Here is a 24097-nt window from a genome sequence, read left to right as displayed (position 1 = left end):
TGTCACAAATTGCATTTTATTGGTCCAGATCTTTCCTAGATAATTTTATGTTTTATATTTTGTTGAGAGGAAGTGTCCACACGTATTCAATCTGGACTCTTTTTCAGGCCAGCGTCCGAGTACTCCAGTCCCTCAGGACGTCCCCTCAGCTGTGTGGTGGATGAGAACACCCCTGTGATGACCCCTATCAATGGGGCAGAGGCCAGCGGTCCGCCCGGAGAGCATCGGATCCAGGAGAGACGTGTCCGATCGCAGCGCCACCGGAACTACATGAGCAGGACACATCTGCACACACCTCCTGATCTGCCCGAGGGATACGGTAAGCTTACCCCGCTAACAGTAATCATGTGTCTGCTCCATTTTGCACCTGTCTTTAATTTACAAAGTTAACATTTACAGGAGCTAAATTTAGACTTGTGTGGAGTATTTTGGAATCAAAGGCACTGAGTGGGTGTTGTGTCTGAGGGGAGTATTTCTTTCTCTTAAGCACCTCACTGTCAGAAAAAATGGTAATGCTAAAGAAAGATCGAGACTCAAACTGCAAACTACTAATAAACAGAAATGTTAATGAACTGGTCAAAATGGTGGCTGAATCCACTCTGTCCAATCCAGGCTTTTAATGAACAAAAAATGTTATGTGTAACCAATACTGCACATTTTTTAACTAACCAACTTACAAACTGAGGCTAAAATGTAACTATGGACAAAACTCAAACAGCCACAATAATTGACTCTTTGCACAACAGTAGCTGACTAGTTCCAATCGGAGGGACCGTCAGCTCGACCATTTCCAATGTAATGCAATGTAAAACCTATGAGGTTTTTGCCAAGCTGCACTAAAATCACTAAATCCTGACAGATCAGGCTTTACACAGGGAGCTGCAGGTGGATGTCACTGACAACATGTTAAACTCCAAATGCAAGGAAAACTTCACTGTAGGAGACTTACGTTTTTAGAATGGTACATATTTGTGTGTCAATGCTAATGCTAATTTCTAGTAATTTTATGTTACATTTAACATTTTAAGTTTGTTGTAAGGACGACCCAATTATTTGTAGGTGTAGATTATTTCAGTTAGTGATGTTATTTAAATATATATTAGGCGATCTTTGCATTAGCAATAGCCCCGGCACGCAAACGCGTACCTTTGTAAACATGGTGTCCTCTGATGAAGTTTTCCTCCCATTTGTAAAGTGTTTTAACATATTGTCAGTAACATTCTCCCACAGCTCCCTGTCCACTGCCTGATCTCCCAGGATTTAGTGATTTTACGGCAACTCTGCAAAAACATCATATACTTTACATTACGTTGGAAATGGTTGAGCTGACAGCTCCTCTGATTGAAACTAGCCAGCTACTGCTGTGCACAGAGGCAATTGCAGTACATTTTCTTTAACCAAAGCCCAGTGCACTCTGGTCTAAATTGTTACAAAATAATTGATTTTTAGGGGTTTTGCAGAGAATTGAGTGTAGCTCCTGCCCTGGGACTCCCCTAGGCTAGACAATGTGAGTCAGTGATGCCCAATGGTGTGTGGAGGTGAACCCTCTGAACCAGCTGGGCGCGGCATTAAAGCACGTGAGCCTGAAAAAGAGGAGAGAATGTGTCAGGGAAAGGAGGGAGAGGGCGTGTACTGGGGAGGAAATAAGTCTGTGCCACTAGGAAGTCGGGTGGGGGCAAAGAGAGCTGCCCTTTTGAGAAGCAAAATGTGCAGGCTTTTTCTCAGAGAAAGTGAAGGTAATGGAGTATTTTTTTAGAAACTGTACGTTTAATGGTGGGTTTATTGCACAGACTGGAGTAATATTATGTTGAAGTATCATCGCATTTTGAGTGAAATTATTAAACTAAGACATTTGTTATACCTTCAAGATACTATTTATTTTAAACTTTACACTTATTTTACGTTTTGTGAACTCTACGGTTCCATCCAAGCTGTTTCTTAGGTAGCATCCTCACCAAATACTTTTACACAATATTTACTTTTGAATATGTACTTTTTGCTTCAACTATTGTAACATTACTTTTGGATGCAGCTTCTAACTACGCTTCTCATCTCTTTTCCATTCAGACTTCACAGACGTCATATTTTGAGTAGATTATCTTTTGTAGTAAACCTGTGTTTTTTAGACTGGATGTCTAGAGCATGATAATAAGATGCTATTGGGGGGAAAAAAAGCATTTGTTGAAGCATTTTATAAAAAATCTGTACATTTCATTTTTATCCTTCTGTGACCACTGTGGAAACTGGAGAGGAACTAATTGATTACATTGGCCTGAGTCTTGAGAGAGTCTAAAGTCAACAGTATTGCTACAGTGAGTCTGTCATACCAATTAGACATAGATTTTCCCTTTTGCCAATGTACACACACTCACTATCTGTGTTAAGCTAGTGTCTGTTCAAGTTTTTTGCTGTTCAAGTTCGAGTAAATTTGTTTTTCGTTGTTTATTTTAGAGCAAAGAACCACTCAGCAAGGTCAAGTCTACTTTCTCCACACCCAGACGGGGGTGAGCACATGGCATGACCCTCGGGTGCCCAGGTAAATGCCACCACTTTTTTTCAGGCTTACATTCTGGGTTCAACCAAACAAATGTGTGTGTAAATGTTTAAATGTAAAGCTGGTCAACCACTCCATTTTACTAAAACACTGTTGAGATCGTTATATCTAAGGTTTTACTAATAAATGTACCTTTTTTCCCCAATTTGGAATTTTTTTAGGTTTCAGTTTGTACTTCCTGGTTCATGACATCACACTAGGGAATTCCATAACTGTTACTTAGCAAATGGGTCAAAACTCCTCTAATGTACTCGGAAGTTATTATTTGACAAATAAAATTACAAGGAAACACCTTTATTTTGATGAAATCATTAAATAATTTAAAGTATTAGAAATGTTTGTTTCTTATGTAAATTGTGTTTTTATTTATATAATTCTCCTCAGTGTGGTGTCATCAGTGTGGCACTCCTTAAAACAGAACTGTCTACTTCCTATAATTTTCAACTGATTTTTCAACTTTTCTACACCAAGTCCTTCTTGATCAGTGTAAAACTATTATTTATATTTACATCAGGCCTTGACTCTCAAATTTTGACTTCATTTAGTGGGTTAACTAAACCTGTCATTCGCACTTCAAATCCAAGTGTTGCCTATTCTTCATAGTGTTATTGTCAATACACAGGGGATTAGAAAAGGCATTATTGGGTTTCTTATTTTTATAGTTCCATCAGATAAACACTTGTAGTGGTGTGTATAATTCATTTTCTTTGCTGAAATTGGTTCACAACTAATCTGTCATCACATTAATGGACTACAGGGAGTATAGATCCAAATTATATCTTAATGTTGTTGGCCTGATAGTTACTTTTGTCTCGTCTTCAGGGACCTAAGCAATGTGAACTGTGAAGAACTGGGCCCACTGCCTCCGGGCTGGGAGATCAGAAACACTGCCACAGGACGAGTCTATTTTGTGGATCACAACAATCGCACGACTCAGTTCACAGACCCACGACTGTCTGCCAACCTCCATCTTGTGCTAAAGTAGGTGTCATAGTTCAAACTCATAAGATGTACTAACAAATATGGATCATATTGACAGAAAAGCTGACACTGAGTCACAAAAATGTCAAACTGTAAAATGATTTGTTACATGTAGGTTCTGTTCTGGTAAATTATTCAACTCTTAACTTAATATTTAGACTTTTGTTGCTGCGTTGCATTGTCTGTTCTGTATCATGTTTACATTTTGTCCTATCCCATGTTGTTTTCTCTGCTCTAAACTTGAACTTGTTTGCCTTTTTCTACTTTCTTCCAACAGCCCAAGTCCAAATGGATCCCGCGTGGCCATGGAGAGCCAAAACACTAACCTCAGGTAACCCACAAACTCAGACATGTGTTCACACGTCAAAGGCAGACTTCTGACTGTTGAGTGACACGTTTTCATGTGACTAATGTAGAGCCAGGTGGACACCGACTTGGATACAAACTCCTGCTGTCTAAGTAGAGCAGATACAGTGGTGAGAATGCTTAGTGGGATTTTGCACTTGGGGGAGCAGTCACATTCAGAGTAAAAGTCTTCGTGGTGGATGTTATTAGAGTCAAAGTTGGTCCTGTCTCAGTCAGAGGATCTGTCGATCTGCCTCCTTGTGGTTGTGCTTTGTACCTCACTGCAGCTCTGCTCGTGACCAGGTTGAAAGAGAAAATAATATTAAACATGTGTTGGCAGCAGACTTCCTCATTAAAGTGCAAACCAAATATTTAGCACTACCACACATTGTGATACATTTGTAGAAAACCCAATTTTATAACGAAAAAATCTATTATGCGTCAAACTGCTCTTTATCCAGTTTATTTTAGGATTTATTTGATGGCCTTTGAACTCCTCAGCCCTGCACTTCACAGATACATGCTGCTATGGACAGACTTGGCGGGTTGTTGTGATGTATTTTTCAGTGCTCCAGCTGACTGTACTGCAGACTGAAGGCACAGACATGGCTGTGGTCTGCTGCTGTCTCTGCTCCAGAGTTCACAGATCACATCAGGGTCTATTCTTTTATAACTAAAATGCATTCAGTACATAAACATATAGTTTAAGAAGGCATATGCAGTAATGATATGGCTGTGTCTCTTTGTTTTCATGCTTAGCCATATGCTAGTACAGATTTGTCTTTTTAACCACCACTGTGTTCTGTCTGGGCTCCAGTGCATCTAAATAAAACTTTTCCGTTTTGTGATACATTTTGCAAATGCTTTTTTTTTTTTATATAGTTTCTGAAACAGCAGCATTTTTCAGTCTGAGACAGTCTCATCATCTGCGCCGCCTGTCTGCTGGCGGTTTCCTGCACTTCCTGTTCTGTGGGAGCAGGTAGAAACAGCACATGTGGAGTTATGGCTCCTTTTATGTGCTGATGTAGACTTGTACCTAAAACCAGCTTTTTAGTTGTAGTTTGAATATTTTTGTTATTTGCTGACTTAAATTCCCATGTCAACATTTGAACCCGAGTTGATTTGTGTGGCTAACAAGATCTGCTGTCAAAGGCTTTTCTTGTGATTACCCTGTGTCTGCCTGTGGGGTCATTGGGTTTTTGACTTTTCACAGAGACACATTAACTTTGTGTGTGGTTGGCACCATTGGCAGCGTTGGAAGCGTTGGAAGCATTGGAAACGTTGGCGTTGTTTGGCTGATCTTTGCAGTGTTTTAGGCGGTGGGTGCAGAGAGCGGGGCAGCAGCTGATCCTCACAGCAGATGGACACATAAAGGCTCCTTTGACTCCGGGAGTGGGACTGGGGGCACAGGCTGCCCTGTGTGGCTTTAACACCACTACACCTACTCAGCACTCGTTACAGCCCACCTGTGTAAGCTGCCATAGACGTGGTACGTGCTCAGGGGCTTAAACCTGGTCTCTAAGATTCATCTGTACGCGGCTTCCATTTCTTACAGCAACAAATTTCAGATATATTTTTTGTTTTCCTGTGTTTGTTTCAGTCTGCTCCACCTGTGTTTCTATATTTAGTTATTTTTGAAGATCTGATTGTGATGAAACTGTAAACAGTGAACTTTGTCGAAGTATATATTTAATTACATTGTGCCTCAAAAGAAGGAACAAAAAGTGTGCTCAGATTGTTCCTTTGGTTTTCCAGCCAATAGCAACTCGTTCCATTTTGTTTTAAAGACATCTCCTCTCCCTCCTCCTTCCTAAAGTGGTTTTCAGGACTGCTCTGCTGTACCCTTTCTTTGACATGAGGAGCCTCTGCAGCCGCCAATAAAATAAATAGCAGCCGACTTGATTATACAGGGATAGACTGGTGAAACAGTGCGCCCGTTTAGTTTGGAAAGCCCAAATATGAGGAGTTTTATATACGTACAAAGAGTGTTGAGATGGGTGGGTGCCTGCCCGCTGTCACTATGACTAATTTTGAAGTGTGATGTATTGCTGAAGATTACAGTTAAAATAATATTTAAGTTCAATGTTTTTATTAACAAGACTATCAATGTTTTTACTAACAAGACTAATACTGTGACCATAAAGCAGGATCATCTTTGTAAACTATTTTCTAAATTAGATGAACTATCTATATCTTAAGGACTTTCCCGTTAGCCTTTGTTTGCCATGTGGTCGCCTGGATGCTCCACTCCCGGCAGAGGACAGTGGCTTGTTATAAAGAGGGCTCTGCTAACTCAGCGTCTCCTCTCAGGAGAATGATCTCTGCTGTCCAGTCGAAAGGAAAGATGGATTATGTTTTTACGAGGCCCACCCAGGCATCCCACCACCGACACCACACGGGGCTAAAGCAGACCAGAGCTCCATCACTGACCAGACCAAACCCGCTTTAAGCTCTTATGGAGTGTACCCTTCTAAAAGTAGCACAAGAACAACAGGTCACCTAAGTGCACTGTTATATATTTTTGGTTTAGATCAACATCGTTTGTAACGGCGTGTCCTGTGTTGACACATATGAGGACAGAAGCTGGTGCTAAATTTATCTTACCTCCATGGAGAGTTATTGCTCCTCTGGTCACTGAAGGAAGTGGTCTCGTGGGCAGCGGTACTAAACAGAAGCATTGTCTGCGTTAGGTGAGATACAAAATGTATAAATAAAAGAAAAGGATGGGAGTATTTAGTGCTTTTTTATGGTCTTATGTCTCCATAATGTCTTCTCTCACTCTGCAGTGTTTCCAAAAGTCTGGTCCATAGCTTGTTACCATAGTGACTATGAATTGGTTCATTGTGTAGGCAGAGTGAAATTTGCAGTGACAAAATAAAATGGGCAGTTCCCCGCTCTTTGTCAAATACTTCTTTTATAAAGCAGTCAAACAATGTAGGATGTCCTCCTTTGAAAACTACATTGATCCTTGTGTCTGTGTTTCCCTTCAGTCACCAGAACCAGACTAAAGAGCCGGTTGCTCCTGGGGGTCCTCCACAGCCCCTGTCCCCTGCCCAACTGCCTGAAGAGGCAGAGTGTTTGACGGTGCCCAAATACAAGAGAGACCTGGTGCAGAAGCTGAAGATCCTGCGCCAGGAGCTATCCCAGCAGCAGCCACAGGCTGGCCATTGCCGCATCGAGGTCTGCCGCGAGGAGATTTTTGAGGTAAACAACACACTCTCCTGTTCATGAAGCAAGTATAAAACACAAAATCTGGTTATTTACCGCATTATTTTGTGCTTGAATGAAAACAAATGCGCTTCTGTTGGCTCACACAAATGCATAAAACCCTTTGGATGACTACTCCCCACAGCTCTGAGATGAATTTTACTGGCATGTCTCTTTTACAATGTGCATCAGAGAAGGGCCCGGGGCAGCCCAGTACTGAGAATCCCTTTATGATTTCAGAAGAAAACACTGAGGAGAAAGCCTTTCTCTCCTCTTGTGTCTAAAGCTCTCTCAATCATTTGTTCGACCAAGACATTCTTTGTGGATGATTTCAGCCGCTCCAGAGAATGAGGGGGAGAAGGGGCTGGAGCTGCAGTGGCAAGTATTCAGGGCCAGACATAACTTCATAACTACAAGTTGAGCAATGAAAAATATGACTTCATCTGGCTTTGAGGTGGCAGCTGCGGAGGGGAAAGTGAAGTGTGAAAGCAGCTCTACAGATCTGTCCAACTTTTACACCAAGTACAAAGTACTTTGGCAGATCATGCAAAAATGTACTCTCAATGATCTGTCCCTCTCAGAGCACATATGACATTAATGTGAAAGTTGTTCGGCATTTTTGTCCCATAGGTTTGTCCCCGTAGTGTGTTACTGTTTAATTTTCATTAGTGTTCTATTTGTTTACATTTTTGTAATGATTTGTAGGAGTCATATCGACAAGTCATGAAGATGCGTCCAAAAGATCTCTGGAAAAGACTCATGATCAAGTTCAGAGGAGAGGAGGGACTGGACTATGGTGGTGTTGCCAGGTACCTGCATTTTCAGTTTTTGTTTGTTTTTATTTATGTGTTTGTGTCATATTTAAATGGTTTGTGTCTGTGTGCAGAGAATGGTTGTACCTACTGTCTCACGAAATGTTGAACCCATACTATGGCTTGTTCCAATACTCCAGAGACGACATCTACACGCTACAGATAAACCCAGACTCTGCTGTCAACCCGGTAGAAAAACTAGAACACTAAATATCAAGAACTTTTTTACAGAAATAGTTATTATTAAAGGCTTTTGGATTGCAGGAACACCTGTCATATTTCCATTTTGTGGGCCGCATCATGGGGATGGCGGTTTTCCATGGCCACTACATCGATGGAGGATTCACGCTGCCGTTTTACAAACAGCTGCTGGGAAAACCCATCACCCTGGATGACATGGAGTCTGTGGACCCGGATCTGCATAACAGCCTTGTCTGGATCCTGTAAGAAACTCAACCATGTGCTTTGTCTTTAAAAATGAAATGTAAATGTAAACACCTTCTGGAGCGAATCTATCTTAAGTAAATCAGTAGAAATGCTGTACACATTTCCATGTACAAAAGTAGAGTTCTAATGATAAATGGCTCCCTCTGCTGCCTCATAGAATAAAGAACATACTTTGGCCTATTAAGTGTAAAGACCATTTCACATCTTTCCTCCACAGGGACAATGACATAACAGGAGTCCTAGATCACACATTCTGTGTGGAGCATAACGCTTATGGAGAAATTATCCAACACGAGCTCAAGCCCAACGGGAAGAGCATCCCCGTCTCCGAGGAAACAAAGAAGGAATATGTCAGGTATGTTCACATGATCTGTGTGGTTATTAGAAAATAGTTTAACTTCAGTCCACTTCAGTGCGTCAGTGAAGTGTGGTGACCTCTGCACCTCTGCAGGTTATATGTCAACTGGCGTTTCCTGCATGGGATCGAGGCTCAGTTTTTGGCTCTGCAAAAAGGCTTCAACGAGGTCATCCCACAACATCTACTTAAATCTTTTGATGAAAAGGAACTAGAGGTATCGAATAATTATCACACAGTAGCCTCAAATCTAGCCCTAAACATTCTGTATGTAAGAAAACTAAAGGTTTCATCTCCTTGTTACTAGCTGATTGTGTGTGGTCTGGGTAAGATTGACATCACAGACTGGAAATCAAACACTCGTCTGAAGCACTGCACTCCAGACAGCAACATCGTCAAGTGGTTTTGGAAAGCCGTGGAGTCGTTTGACGAGGAGAGGAGAGCCCGTCTGCTGCAGTTTGTCACCGGCTCATCCAGAGTGCCACTGCAAGGCTTTAAGGCTTTACAAGGTACTCAAGCAGTCTCACGTAGAGGAGCTTATACAGTTTAAAGCTGACAAACATTTACAATACACTGTTTCTATAGGAGCTGCAGGACCCAGACTTTTTACCATTCACCAGATTGATGCAAACACCAACAACCTGCCCAAAGCCCATACCTGGTACGTCCACAAGCAACACACACGACGACACACACAGACAGTGGCTCCCTCTGGCTCCAAATGGCAGCTATGGAAAAGAACAATGTTCACAAATGAAAATTTTATAATGTAGTAATAAAGCTGTGAGTGTTAAACGATTTTAGGGCCAGAGTAGCTCAATTGGTACAGTGTTTGTCTACTAATCCGAAGGTTGGCAGTTCTATTTCCACTCTTCACATGCACATCATTGGTTGAGCAGTCAGATCCACCAACCTACAGGTTTGCAGAGAGATTCCAGCGCCCACAAATGAATGCTGTCGTTATGTCCTTGGGCAAGACACTTAGCCGGCCTCGCCCCCAGTGTCTACGTACACTGGAATGTGTGTGTGAATAGGTTTCTTAATGTAAAGCGCCTAGTAAAGTATCTAAAGTGTGACCTTTTACCATTTTTACATTACAAAACTTTTTGTTCATGTGCTTGTCTTACACCTCCAGCTTTAATCGGATCGACATTCCACCTTACGAGAGTTATGACAAGCTTTACGATAAGTTGCTGACGGCGATCGAGGAGACGTGCGGCTTCGCTGTGGAGTGATTTTGGATGTTGGCGATATTGGACACATGAAGAACTGTCAGACTTTCGCCCTCTTCCGGGCCGTGCACACAGACCCCATCAAAGCCGCGTCACCCCGGACACAACGCAGTCTTCCTCCTCTCACCGCGCTCCATATTCTTCCACCTCTTTCAAAACAGCTGCTATGACATTGACTCACTGTCTAAATGTTTTGTTGTTTCATAGTGCAGTTCCTTTGATATCTATTAAAACCAGAAGAAGGTGCTGAAGGTTTGTACTATTTGATTTGTATCACAGTTGTGTAAATGAGAAGTGTTTTTTACTTGTCTGAAAAGGCCCTCGACGAAAAAGATACAACGCCTCTTCCATTGTTGCTAACGATAACACTTGTTTAAGCTATTTGGGAAGTTATACAGTAGCATGGCGAAAACCTATTTTAATCTTGCCCAAAGTAGCCATTTGACCTCAACAAATTCACTTTTCTGTTGGTGTTGCGCATCACTTCATCATCCTACCTCAAAGTTTAAGAATTGCTTTTGAACACGAGTTAATATTTGAATGCAACACCTCTATTGGTGGTTTTCAGATTATAGATTGTGATGTGATACTTCCAGATGGGAGCAAGAGCTGGATTTACTTTTGTGTGGATTTCTGAGTGATGAAAAGTAGTACCACTGCCATGCAAGCAGCTTAAAACTAAATATTCTAGCTTTTCAATGATGCCTTAATATCTAAAAAAGTAAATTCAAATTCCAAACAATTTAATTCATTGATCTTTTCACAACTATTAGTGAGAATACCTTAAGAACTGAAAAGAACAGCATTTTAACAATATTCAGCGGCCTCCATCTAATTTAAAGGTACACTATGGAACTTTTTTGGTGGAGTTGTTAGCACTGAGATGTTTTGCTTTGCCTGGAATGTTTCACAGTATGGCATTAAACGCATCCATGTTTTATTGTTTAAAAAATATTGAAATCTGTGTGGAGCAGTGTTGCCTCTCCACAGAGCTGATGTGTAACTTGGCTTCACCTGCTTGTCTTCATGGAAATGGACAGGTTTAGTTCCATGCTGTGGAAGATGTGAGGCCTTGCAGTTTTGTCTCCATGGGGATGTTGGACCCTGCACCAGAAAAGTTACGTAGTGCAGCTTTTAATTATTATTATCGAACTATACAATTTTATGTCGTCATCTGAAATCCACCAATTTATTATGGGTGTTTTATTTTAGTCCTGCAGCACTTCTTGAGTGTTAAAGTGCTTATGACAGGTTGGATTTACTCATTTCACTAAAACACACTTATTTTTCAAGATTTAGCATAAAAAGTTTGGCAATATTTTTAGCTTTCACATTTTACTTACTGGTTCTAAAAAGCAGTTGGAAAAAAGTTGAAAAACATATTGAAAATTACAGGAAGAGTTTCATTTTAGAGAGTCCCATATTGATGACATCACACTGTTACCTAGCAACCATTGTACACTGGGCCAAAACTTCTCTAATATACACGAGAGAGGAGATTATGATTTGACAAATATAAGTAAACATTATTTCAACAGATAAATGTGTTTTTAGTATCAGAAAAATGTTTCTTGTGTAAATTGTGCCAAACTTTGTGATAAAAATTCTCCCAGTGTGATCACATCAATATAGGACTCTACTTCCAGTAATTTTCAACATATTGTTTAACTTTTCATCACAAATTGCTCGTGATCGGCGTAAATATAATTTACATTTACAACAGAGGACTAGAGAAACATCCAAACCTGCCATACGCACTTTAAGTATGTGTTTGTGATGGGCATTTTAAAATATTGAGCGACTCTGGTGGAAAACAAGTGAAGTCCTAAATTCATTCATAAACTCTCTGCCCAACTTTTCGTCTAACTGCTGTCGAGCTGACCAGCCTCTTAGCCTCATTAAAAGCGGCGAAAAAAGCAGTTTTGTCACACCAAACACCAAAAAAACAAACGTATGAACTCACCTTTGTCGTCTTATGCACGATTTGGGCCATTTAAATACACGTTAGGAGGACTTTGGGCTTCCTTTGAGCTAGGTTTGGTCTTCCTTTTCTTCCACGTTACCTTCAGCACAGTTACGTACAATGAATACATTTAGTGGGATTATATTTTAAATGGGCCCTCGAGCTTCTAATCTTCACGTGCCGTTCATTTAAAAATCGTTTCCCCTCCCCCCGTGGTCACTTTAGAGCACTTTATACGATGAGTGATGAGTGCTTTTTTTTATCATTAAGATCAAATGTATCAATGTCTTTTGTTATACATCTGCATCAGTAATATACAGAAATATACCCACCTGTAATATTGAGTATATATGTACAAAACATAGCTATTTTGTATATTGTGGCTTGATCTTTCTATTTGTTTTAAATGCGTGCATGTTTGGTGTCTGCCAGAGACCTCTTTCTCAGGTGAAGTCTACTTTTTTTCTTTTTTTTTTATCGTTTATGTTAAAGGCTAGTATGTGAAGAGACCTACCACTTGATTTACTGGGAACTACATTACCCACAATTCCTGTAAAACATGTTAGCCGTTCAAAGATACTCCAACCCGAGTTATTCATTAGTACAGTGGTTTTCAAAGTAGCACATTTGTGAATTTGACAGTTTAAATACAAAAGGGTCACTAATATTAAACTTTGAGATGGACGAGCCGATATTTAGTCTTTTTAGAGTATCTGCTGTTTGACTTCAATCGACAAGAAAGGCCGATCTTTAGTTTGTGCCGAACAGCCGCCTAAAAACTGTTTATTTGAACACTTAAATGTGAGGAGATACCTGCACAACAGACTGAGACTACACAACTCTCTCGTAGATTTATGCTCAAAATGGATGTGGGTGAGTTTGTAGTCCATTTTAAATGATAGAATGTGGGGAAAATAATCAAGATCTGTCCTAAATATTGGCCAAAAAATATGGGCAGAGCTTATCGGCCATTGGTTGCTCTGGATTTGAAACGATATTGGCATCAAATGTGGGGGAAAAAAAACATATCGGTCCATCTCTAATCTGTCTAAACACTGAAACAAAAAAACTCTGCGGCTTAGACCATAGACTGTACATATAAATGGACATAGCTAAGCCACTAGCCGCCACGTTCTAAATAGGAAGTGATCATGGGTGCACTTCCAGCTCAATTGACTGGCTCCAATTCACTTTACATTGAAAAACTGCCGCCCCTCTCTCTGTAACTGCTGCTGTCAGGCTCATCGTTTTGGTCTTAAAATCCTCAAATTAACTTTCTGTACATGATCTTGTTGTTTTTGGTTAAATATATCTAAATATGAACATTAATAACGGACAAATCAGGCGTCGTCTTTCCCTGAGGTTGCGCCCGCTCCCATTAGCAACAGGTTTGATTGACATTGTTGCTCCTTGCTAAACCAGTGGTGCGGGCAGGAAGGGGCGTCGCCTTCATCAGCCTCACTCCGGATTGGCTCTTTGGTTGCTACGATACTCGCGGTCGAACTTCCAAATATGGAAATCGGCTCCAAATTTGCCTCTATAACTAAGGCTATGGGTGACATCGCAGTCCCTTGGTCCACTTCTTTATACAGTCTATGGCTTAAACTCAAACCACTGTTAAAGGCGCGGTCTCTTAAGGAAACGACCTCGGGCCACAAATGATCCAAAAGTGGACCCCGATATTTATTCGCATTATTGAAATTACGAAACGTTTAACATGTTTGACAATATTGTGTTTTGTAATTCACAGAAAAGGTTTAAAGTCCTAAATAAGATAAATTGTATGTTTCTGTCACTCAGCAAAAAAAAAAAAAAGAGAGAACACATTAAAATCTTTGCACATCTCCACATCTCCTCTTGACCAAATACATGTGCTGACTGACCACTATATACGTACACAGCACATGCACCTCCCTCCTCGGCCTTTGCTCTCTTTTTCTGTGGGGACAGTGCTTCCAGACCAAGAATGATCAACAAGTTCAACCTAATCTCAGTATTTTTGTGATCTCGAGATGAAACGTAAAAACATATGAAACACTATTTTTACAAATGAGGTGGAAACTGTAGCTTTTTGTTTGATCTCGAGCTGCAAAACTCATTTCTGTTTAACTGCTTTTTGTGAATAAACTGACCACAGCAAAATCAAGTCTTAGTGTAAAGAAAATCTTATCTTTTTCTTTTCAGCTTTGTATTTATTTTGACCGTTTATGTGATTCTTCTTTTTTCCACATTGGCTGCTCTGAGCTTGTAACTGACACTTGTACAAACATAGGACGATAAAGAGGCGGAGTAACACACTTGTTGTATCCCTGCAGAAAGCTGAGCAATAAAACTATGCTGTTTGGACCACACAGCAGTATGTTTTATACAAATCACATGTTTCGCTCTTTTCTATTCTGCAAAATTGACATAACGCTTCATTTTGTACAAGTACATAGCATATCATATACAAAAGTTTCAAGATTTTGTGACGCGAATATGAAAATTAGACAAATGTATTTATTGTGTGGAATTCATGGATGCTAAAATTTTGTCCTCATTAAAACTCTTCATGAGCTACGGGAGCGTCGGAACTCCCATTTCCTTCTTTTTGCACGCAAAAGTGGACAAAATGATCTTTAAAAATGACCTGATTACTCTTTTCTGCCACCTCCTTTTCACACACAAAAAAAATGAAAAATGCGCACACATCAAAAACATTTCAATACATTTGTGTCTTTGGAAATTTCATAAATAAAGATTAAAAAAAACAAAGCATTAAATAAATATTCATTTGGAGCCTCTAAAATGTGCATTTTAACCATTTACCAGCTCAAACATTTATTTTTATTCAGCTTTTGCAAATACTACTTATTACCACTACTTAATACTTTTTTTATGATAATTATTTATATTGTAATACTTCTACTACATCTGTCTGAAAAAGTATATCAGGTAGAAATAACATTTAAATAATCAATCAAATTACTTTTAGCTGGTTTGAAAAGGAAAAATCTGGCCACCACCAGTGATGGCAGCGTGAAAAGTCCGCAGCGACAAATTGATTAAAAAAAATCCCCTAACTTTAGCACATTTTGGAGTTTATCTGATATTTATTTTCTTAGCTGATATGTTTTTTTCTTGCTGTTGTGGCTGATGTATTGGCAATATCTATATCAATATGTTAAAATCGAAAGCAAGTCCCAAGTCAGGCTTTTTCCAACAAATGAAAAAAAAAAATCCCCAATATCCTGATAATGGAACATTATATTACATTGCTACACTAGATTATCAAAGCAGGGCAGATAAGAGTCTTGCCCAAAGACACAATGGAAAAAAACATATACATGCAATAATTATGTTACATAATTTACAATAAATTAACCATTGCTGAACAAATTGGTTCAATATTAGTCCCTATAATTATAATATAAAATTATCATATAGTTAATACATTTTGTGCTTATAAAACATAGAGGAGCCTCCCTGCAATATGTCCCAAGTCCCACATGAGTCGCCCGCAGATTTAATTTTATTCTGTTGCTGTTTTTTGTTTTTTGTTTTTCTGTCACCCTTGCGCTTATATAGATTTTAAAATGACAATATCTTAAACATATGTTCATTATACGTGAAGTTTAGATAAGTTAAGGTGAACTTTGACCTATTCAAAGGTCAGTATTGTGCGCGTGACAAAACCAGTGCTCCGCTCGGGAGCGCTGTGAGGATGCGCTGAAGGCATTTTTTTACTCCAAAAGATGGTAGAAAATAAAGAGATCACTTTCACAACAATTTAAGACAAAAGAAACCTGCGCGTATCTCATCTGCGGAGCGACTGTGGTGACGGCAAAGACACAATGTGGAGGGACACGTCACTACGTCTTACAAAACTCCACACTAACTACACACGGGGACGCGCACTCCCCACGGGGACGCGCACTCCCCACGGGGACGCGCACTCCCCACGGGGACGCGCACTCCCCACGGGGACGCGCACTATGGGCAGAACAAGCCCAGAGCTAAACGCAGCTTTGGGTAAACAACAGGCTTTTTTCACGACACCGGTGAAAAAGTCACACAACACAACTGAGATTTATTTAAAATATGTAAGCTTATTTTTCTTTAACATTACATAATTGATAACTTTATGAAACACGGTGCAATGTATATTATTTATGTTTTGTTAAAAAGGTTTGTCAATGGATAGTGAAAATGGGACTTTTCCTCTGAGATGTAGTGACGTAAGTGTCATCTGGAAATTTAACAATTACTAAGATTAGTAAAGTTAAAGTGCTGAATATTGATATCTGTTTCACTCTTTACTCATTGTTAATTATTTTGAGAAATCATTAATGTGATCAGTGTCTTGCAACATGATCAGTGTGTTCACATAGATGATTATCAATTATCATTATTAATAATGTATAACTAAAGGCAAACTGAGAAAATGTGTTATTTCAGAAGAGCGTCTCAAACTGGTCGCCCTTGGTATGACTCAGTGCCCATGAAGTAGCTCTCAGGTTAAAAAAGGTTGGTGACCCCTGATCTAGAGAGATGGTACGAGCAGTGATATTGAGGTAAACATGAATGAATGAAAACACAAATAAAAATAAATGACAACACCTTTATTTTGTACTGTTGAAAAATGAATTCTTGTGGTGTAGTTATTTTGTTTTAGAACGCTTTGCTACTTCCTTTATGTTCCAACTATTTGTTTTCAAAATTTCTTCACAAACTGTCACTTAACATCGTTTTGATAGCTGTTCTACTGAGGTGGTGAGATTATATTATCTAACAGTAGATATATTTGCTGTATCATTGTCATAATTTGGACATTTTAAATCGCAATACTGATCTAAAATAATTAAATAAAAGAAACAACTCCGCTGTCTTCTGTGTTAGAAACCTGGGGCCAGATATCGCCATAAACATCATCACAACAAAAAAGTAACTATGTGATGCTGCGGAATCCTACACCTATCGATTAAGAAAATACAATTTTATAACAAAGTAAGCACAGGGCAGTGCCTGTGTACCAGATTGGAGCAATGACATCTTGAATACAAGGGTATAAAAATGACTCAAGCTAAATACTCATTTGAGAGTGTCAATGGGAAGATAAACAACTATAACATGGTTAAAAGCCCTGAAAATAATAGGGTGCATTATTTGTATTGTTAATGGCCTTTTGACCAACTCTAGGGATGATTTATGGACTTAAAAACTATGCTATTAAAATGTAGGCTATCTCTTTTTTTCCTTCAAATGAGGAAGACCTAAATTCAACACTCATTCCACCCCCTAAAATGTTATATTTCGCCTAATTCCCTCCTTCTCTGTGCCACTATCATCCCACACTGCCTAGGGACCACAGCAGAGGACACCAACTCATGAAAAGGACCCAGGCACCTGTGCGCAAAGAGCAGCCCGGATCATGTCTTTTGCTCGACTGCTCTTCAATGACAGAGTCTCCTTAGAGAAGAAGACATGGTCAGTGCTCCTGGACTTTGCCGTGTCCTACCAGACAACTGAGGGATTACACAGATATAAGACCACATGGTAAAAAAAAAATAATTTAATGTTGAAATTACATTCTATTGTCCAAATAAATGTCAGCATTGAGTATCAAACCTATTCCTTAGTATCCAAATAGAATTTTAAATTTCAGTATCAGCACTACAGCATATGATTTTGTGCTGCACTTTACCTGTACCTGGTTTCGCCAGTGGCTCATTTTTAACTGTGAAAAGATGAAGTAACAGTAGTGAATATAAATAGTTGTCATGATGCCTGTAGTATCTGTCTCCCTGTGCGCTGTCCCCTCCCTCACCTGTCTGAGCCTGGAGCTGGGCGGAGTTCCTTCTCCTCCCGTGCACACCTGGAGTGCATTAGCGCAATTACCTCCACCTGCTGCCGAGTATTTGAGGGCTCGGCAGAAGACACTCGGGGCCAGACCGTCCGCGTATTCCTGCTCGTCTTCTCCCTGTTTCCAGGACCATCTCGGACCAGACGCTCGGGGCCAGACCGTCCGCGTGTCAACATTCCTGCTCTCGCTCGTTCCTGCTCCTGCCTCTGCGCTGCCCTGCCTCCTGTCCCGTCTTGGTCTCCGGCTTGCTTCTGGCCTCCTGCCCTGGCTCCCGCTCTCTGGACTACTCCGGCTCGGCCTGCCCTGGTCTTGTCCCGATCCTGTCCTCACTCTGGTCCTGGCTTTCCCGTCCCCCGTCCCGTCCCCCGATTATTTTAACGATACAATTGCGATATTAACATTTATTGTCTATATTTTATTCAGTCATATTTCTCACTTCAAAATGTGTTATTGTGACAGGTCAATACATTATTTCTAAATAAAAATTTCTGTACCTTGAAGGAGTATTTTTTTGTTTTGTCACTCTGAAACCCCGTGACTGCACTTTACACCAGTGGTCCCCCTCGTCCTCCTCACCCACATTACTGATGGTGTACTGCTGGGGACGTGGTCTGAGTGTATTGATGGCGACAATAAGAATGATCTGTAGAAAGAGGAAATAACAGATTATGGATTTTGGCTATACATAATACAGAACAATAGTACTTTAAAGGTCCTATAGCATGCAAATATGACTCTTGTGAACTTTTAGCCATGTTGTTTCCTCTCAAAAACATACCTGGAGTTGTGTTTCGTTTCATTTACAAGGTGGAATTCAATGTTTTTTGTTGTTTGTTTGCAGGGTTTCTGTGTTAAATATGGGTGAATGAAACAAAACACAACTCCAGGTGTGTTTCTGATAATAAAACAATATTATAACATACATCAGAAAAGAGCGTAATATGGGCATATTAATGTTTTTTTTTTCCTTTTTCACACATGCAGATACATTTGTGTAGCTTTCCCATGAAAAAAAAAAATGTATATATATCACAACCGTATCTTACAAGAGGATAGATTGAATAACTTTGCAGGAGTTTTAATAAATCTGCAGTAGTACGACCCAAAGTCTTCCTTTTGAATCTGCCTCACCATCATCTTTAGATATCTCCCTGTGGTGAGAGGAGTGGGTACTGTGTGTTCTGTATACATTCCTTTATATGGCCAGATGAATTCAACCCAGAGCAGCCCTCAAGAGCAGCCCGGCACATCTACAATTTCTGCAAAGACTGAAGAAAATAACATTAAGTGGGGTTTGCACCAGTATCTGTGAACCAACTGAATCCCAGGTGCTAATATACATCCTAACCGTCTAAAGAACACATAATGCATTCTTGGCTCTTATTCCCCAGTTCTTTAACATGAACGACTGCAGCAGGATACATTTTTTTAAAAGAACCAAATATTTTTGTTTCAAATTTTTAGATTAACGTTGAATCAACACATGAATCAGCACAGAAGCAGAACGGACAATATAAGTGAGACGTTTCTGCACAAAAAAAAACATTTTGACATCATAGTAACAGTTTAATTCGATGCATAATTCCAAACACACACTCTCACTATAAACCATTTTAAACACATCTGAGTCTTGGTCTTTTCTCTCTGTGAATAGTTTGTCGATTACGTTGGCTTCTCTCATATAAATGAATTGCAAAAGAGCCAGTCTTTTGAATGGATCAAAAGGATTCAAATCAAGGAGCCAAAAGTTCCATCACTACTTTGTACATGCTTTTGGCCACCTCACGATAAGTATTTCACATTTTCTAAGTTAAAATAACTTTAACTTTAACTGCATTTAGACTATAAACTACTCTGTTACCAATGGAGCTCCCTCTGCTGTCAGGAATAGGAGAGAACAATCAGAAAGTAAAGTAACCAGTTGAAGTCCTTTTCTTCTGTGAATGCTGTTTATAGAGCCACGTGTTTGTTGTGAACACAGTTTGACTGTAGAATAACTTTGGTGATGGTTTATGGGCTTAAAAAGTATAGGAGAAGTACCAGAGTACAGTATTAACTGTGGGCAAAATGCAAAAGGAGAATTGAGGTGCAGAGAAGATGACTTTGCATTAATTGATTAATGAAACAAGTGTAAATGAAGTGAAATATAACTCCAGGTTTTGATGAGGGGACAATAGTATAACATGGACAAATCTGCAAAAAGTTCATTTTGCATAATATGTGTTTAAAGTGCAAAGGAAGCTAAATACAACTCAAGGTATGTTTTTGATTAGGAAACAATATACCTGGAAAAAAGTGCTTTTAGAGGCTTCCACAAGCAAGTTCATTACAATTGTAGGGCGTTACTGTTATTATTATTAAAAGGCTATAAAAAGTCAATTTTGCATATGTGTTTCTTTAACAAAGCTATTACCATAGATAAAATTATGTAAAATGTCCTTCAATTTGGGAACATGGTATAATATTACTAATATTACTAATATTTCTACCTTGAAGTAGTATTTTCTGTCGTGACACCCTGTGGCCTTCGCTCAGTGATCTGTTGCCGCACCAGTAGACCCCCTTGTCCAGTGCCCTCACATCACTGATGGTGTACTTAGCATAAGGGGCATAGAGTGTGTCGCAGGTGTAGTTCATCTCTTTACAGATAAAGCCATACTCATCATTACAGGAAATGGTGATATGAGCTGAAATCAAGCTAGTTTGTTTGTAGTCTTCATCACAGAAATCAGGGTCTGTAGAAACATGGGATAAACTTAATGAGGGGCACAGTAAAGTTGAAAGAAGCTTCAAAAGATTTAGAACTGTGGCTATGTTCACACTGCAGGGTATGTGGCCCAATTCATATTTCTTGTTTGTATTTGATTTTTTTATGTAGTTGTTCACATTACAACAAAAATGAGACTGCTATCTAACCTCGACGTGACCCACATGCAGACACCAGAAAACAACATCACATGCAGCACGTTGTGTTTGCGGAAGTAAACATGGCCTCTATTCGACTTAATCCTGGTGCATTTGTGGCTATTTCAGGTTCTTTCAGGTGATTTCACAAAGAAGGAAGAGGCCAAAGATTTTGTGATATGAGACAGACTTTTTTAATAACTTTTGGATGAGCAGGAGAACATTTGCCTACATACGTGATTGGAAACATTTATTTATGACGTGTATGTTGCATGAGCATTGGACTGCAGTCATATGAAATACATATTGGATTTATGACACATACAAATTGCAGTCTGGGTCAGATTTGAAAAAAATAATAATTGAGCTGTTTACACGGACATGAAAAAATCAAATACAGATCACATATGAGAAAAAAAGTCTGATTTGTCCTGCAGTGTGAATGTGGCTTAAGTAGTTTCAATGCATGTGTATAGAAGTTGACTGAGGGAGTGTGCGCCACTGTGGATCTATTAAAGTATCTGAATAGGGTATTGCTAGTTTAGAGCTGTCTCAAGTTGGATTAGTGGCCACTCATTGGTACTACAACGAAATATTCCCTCCTGGCCAGAAAGGTCTTTTCTCATAGAGCACAATGTAATCACAAACTACTCGTGTTCGACTGACAACTTTCACAATGGTCGAATTTTGTGGCAATTTTTACCTATTTTCAGATCATAAACTTTTTCTCAGCTCAAAATCCGTGTGTTTTTAATTATTTGCTTCAGCTACACTCTGTCTGCTGTAATGAAGTTCAAGCTTTGTTAGAGCGGTCACGTGGTACATGAACGACGTGAACGATATGAACGAGTCCTAATGTCATGAACGGGCAGCAGGTTTAAAACATTCCGAACCGCCCTAGAAGCAGAAACATTCTAATTTATGATTTGTAATTTATCCATCATTCCCTTGTCTCCTTCGTGGCCGCTCTGCTCGCTCAGAGTCTCATGGGGTTAACTCACGACACCTTTCCAAGGAAGGCAGGAATGTGACTAAAAGTACATGTGTAAAAAAAAAAAAAAAACAGTAGCATAAGATCCCTTCTGTATGCATTTCCATTTCAAATTGAAAAAAATGGGGGGAAAAATCTAATTGGGGGGAAAAAATTCAAGCATTTAATTTCAAGTTTAAAAGTGTAAAAGGTGAATCTGACAGATGCGGGACAGGCGCAGGGGAAGGCGCAGTGCAGTCTCTCTCTTTCGGACGAGCAAAAAGCAGCTTCTCCTGTTTGGATCCAGTGGTCCTGCTGGTCAGTTTCCACATTGTGATTTACATTCGCAATATTAGTATAAGTCAAGTTTCTACGCTGCTTTTTGGAAAAACACGTCGAATAAACACGAGATGGGAAAGCTACGGAACTTTTGGGCCGACGACAGTGACACCTTCACTCACATCCACCTCCAGCCTGGCGCACCACGCGGTCAAAAACAACCGCTCAAGGCTCAACTCCAACACGCCACAAGATCCTCACGGGGCTCACGGGGCTCACGGCTCATCTGCGGCTTGTTCTGCAGGCACGTCCCTCTTCCACCAGCCATAAAACACTTGTGGGCGTCTCACAGGTGTGCTGAAAGCCAATGTAAAAGGCGGAAGTAGCTTATAAAAAAAGCAACGCGCGCATTTAAAATGCAAGTCCAACAAACTCTACAAATAAATAAATGCGCTTCAATATAAAATCATAAAATTACGCCGTATTACACAACCATTAGCCAATTATTTAAGACGCAAAAATATTCTCAAACAAACGCAGGGCGATTACGTCCAAAGACGCGTGCGTTCTGACGTAGGCGCGCTCTTGTTGCCAAGTGCATCTTTTGAACAAACAAAACAAATTTTGAATCTTTGGCTGCGATCAAAACACTGCATTTGTGCGCTTCATTCGAGGATTTCTTGAGAAAGGAGACCAAACTTCAGGACATTTTCACCCAGACTTGTACTGACCACCCCCTGACTCGGACTACGAGACTTCTCTGAGGACTTCAAGACTTTTCTGAGACCTACGAGACTTCTCTGAGGACCAGAGACGAGGTTTGACTGTTTCCCTGTTAATGTTAGTCCCTATGGGATTAACTTCTTACTTATGACCTAATTACTCAAAAAAACAACCACTACTTAAGACAAAATGTCTTTTATCAAAGTCTATATCATGTTTATGGTAAGTTTACTTACATGAGTTCAAACAAAACCATCAAACCTGCAGCAGGTCACAGAGCACTGAGCACTAGAGCCTAATAGTGACTATTGTCAGCATATACAAGGAGAAAAGTCATCAAACATGTACTTTTAGGCTTCCGAACACTGTTAGGCCCAGGAAATGTGGCTTTTTTTCTCATTATATTAAGGATATAAAATATTTTAAACGTGTAGATTAATTTTCTGAGACTCTTAACACATTCAGTAGCCTACAAAGTTTTGTCATGTTTATGCTGCACAGCTGGTACTCAAACACGTTAGTCCAAAGTCAGTTTTGGAGGTGCCATTGTCAAAGTGAGAGTATGAACATGTCACTTTATACAATGAAATAGTCTAAAACAAAACAGTGCTGGAGTGGGCAGACGAGAGGACTTCATGGCTCGTCTTAAGTGTCACATTAAACCGTGTAAAGAGGCTCTTTGCCTCCACCTGCTGTTCATTTGACATGTCACCTGCTTTAGGAGGTGATGCTGGGCAGTGGACGCTAATCGACTAATCGTGACTTAGTTGATGATGTATTTAAAAAGTCACAATGTACAATAGAAATAATCATGTGACTAGTTGTTTAATCAAAAATACCACCACCGAGGCATAAGTCGGTGATGTAGTAGACTACAAAAATAATCGTTAGTTAGTGCCCCAGTAGTGTCATTTGTGTCATTTGGCAAGACACTACACCTCACACATTTGCCCGTGGGATCTATTGTGATGATTGTAGATTGTTTGCAGCCACATCTTTGTCAGTCTGCCCAGGGCAGCTGTTATGAGAGTAGTTTATGACCCAAGTGTTTTTGAGGAATGTACGAATAATATTCATATATAATGTATATGTAACGTACAAATGGATGCAGTTCCTGGAGCTGTGTGAAAGTGTCATTATAATGGCCCTGAGCCGCCCTGACCATAATAATCAATGGTATGTCTCATGTGGCTGTCTTTTACTTTGTATGTTGTTTTTCCATTTATGGACCAAATAAACTTTATGTCTGAAATAAATCGTATAAAGCCAGTTGTTTACCATTTTTTATTTGTTAAATATCATATTTTAAAGTAAATGCCTGAGAAACTACCACAGCTTATATCTATTTAAAATAAAATAAAACAAAGGACACTGCATGTCATTTTTGCACATTTTATCACTAAATAGAATAAAATAATATAATATTTTGTAGAAATCCCATTAATTATTAGTTTTAAAATGATTGTATATGGTCAGCACATGA

The 24097-nt window shown here is 39.6% G+C and overlaps 1 protein-coding gene across 1 annotated transcript in view; it reads left to right on the top strand.

Moving 5' to 3' along the window:
• LOC117371596 (E3 ubiquitin-protein ligase SMURF2-like) overlaps positions 1–14268 on the top strand; it is a 40084-nt gene extending 25816 nt beyond the window's left edge. The window contains exons 8-20 of the mRNA XM_033967299.2: positions 108–319; positions 2452–2536; positions 3377–3535; positions 3813–3866; positions 6871–7084; positions 7793–7896; positions 7974–8088; positions 8164–8342; positions 8564–8701; positions 8798–8918; positions 9009–9210; positions 9287–9362; positions 9837–14268. Coding sequence (XP_033823190.1) covers positions 108–319; positions 2452–2536; positions 3377–3535; positions 3813–3866; positions 6871–7084; positions 7793–7896; positions 7974–8088; positions 8164–8342; positions 8564–8701; positions 8798–8918; positions 9009–9210; positions 9287–9362; positions 9837–9936 — 1759 coding nt within the window. The 3' untranslated portion in view covers positions 9937–14268. The remainder of the gene's footprint in view (positions 1–107; positions 320–2451; positions 2537–3376; positions 3536–3812; positions 3867–6870; positions 7085–7792; positions 7897–7973; positions 8089–8163; positions 8343–8563; positions 8702–8797; positions 8919–9008; positions 9211–9286; positions 9363–9836) is intronic.
• The last annotated feature ends 9829 nt before the right edge of the window (positions 14269–24097 follow it).

The sequence above is a fragment of the Periophthalmus magnuspinnatus genome, chromosome 1 (genome assembly GCF_009829125.3).
Source record: "Periophthalmus magnuspinnatus isolate fPerMag1 chromosome 1, fPerMag1.2.pri, whole genome shotgun sequence".
Lineage (NCBI taxonomy): Eukaryota > Metazoa > Chordata > Actinopteri > Gobiiformes > Gobiidae > Periophthalmus > Periophthalmus magnuspinnatus.
The sequence above is the reverse complement of the archived record's forward strand: the minus strand, read 5'-3'. Positions and strand labels throughout refer to the sequence as shown.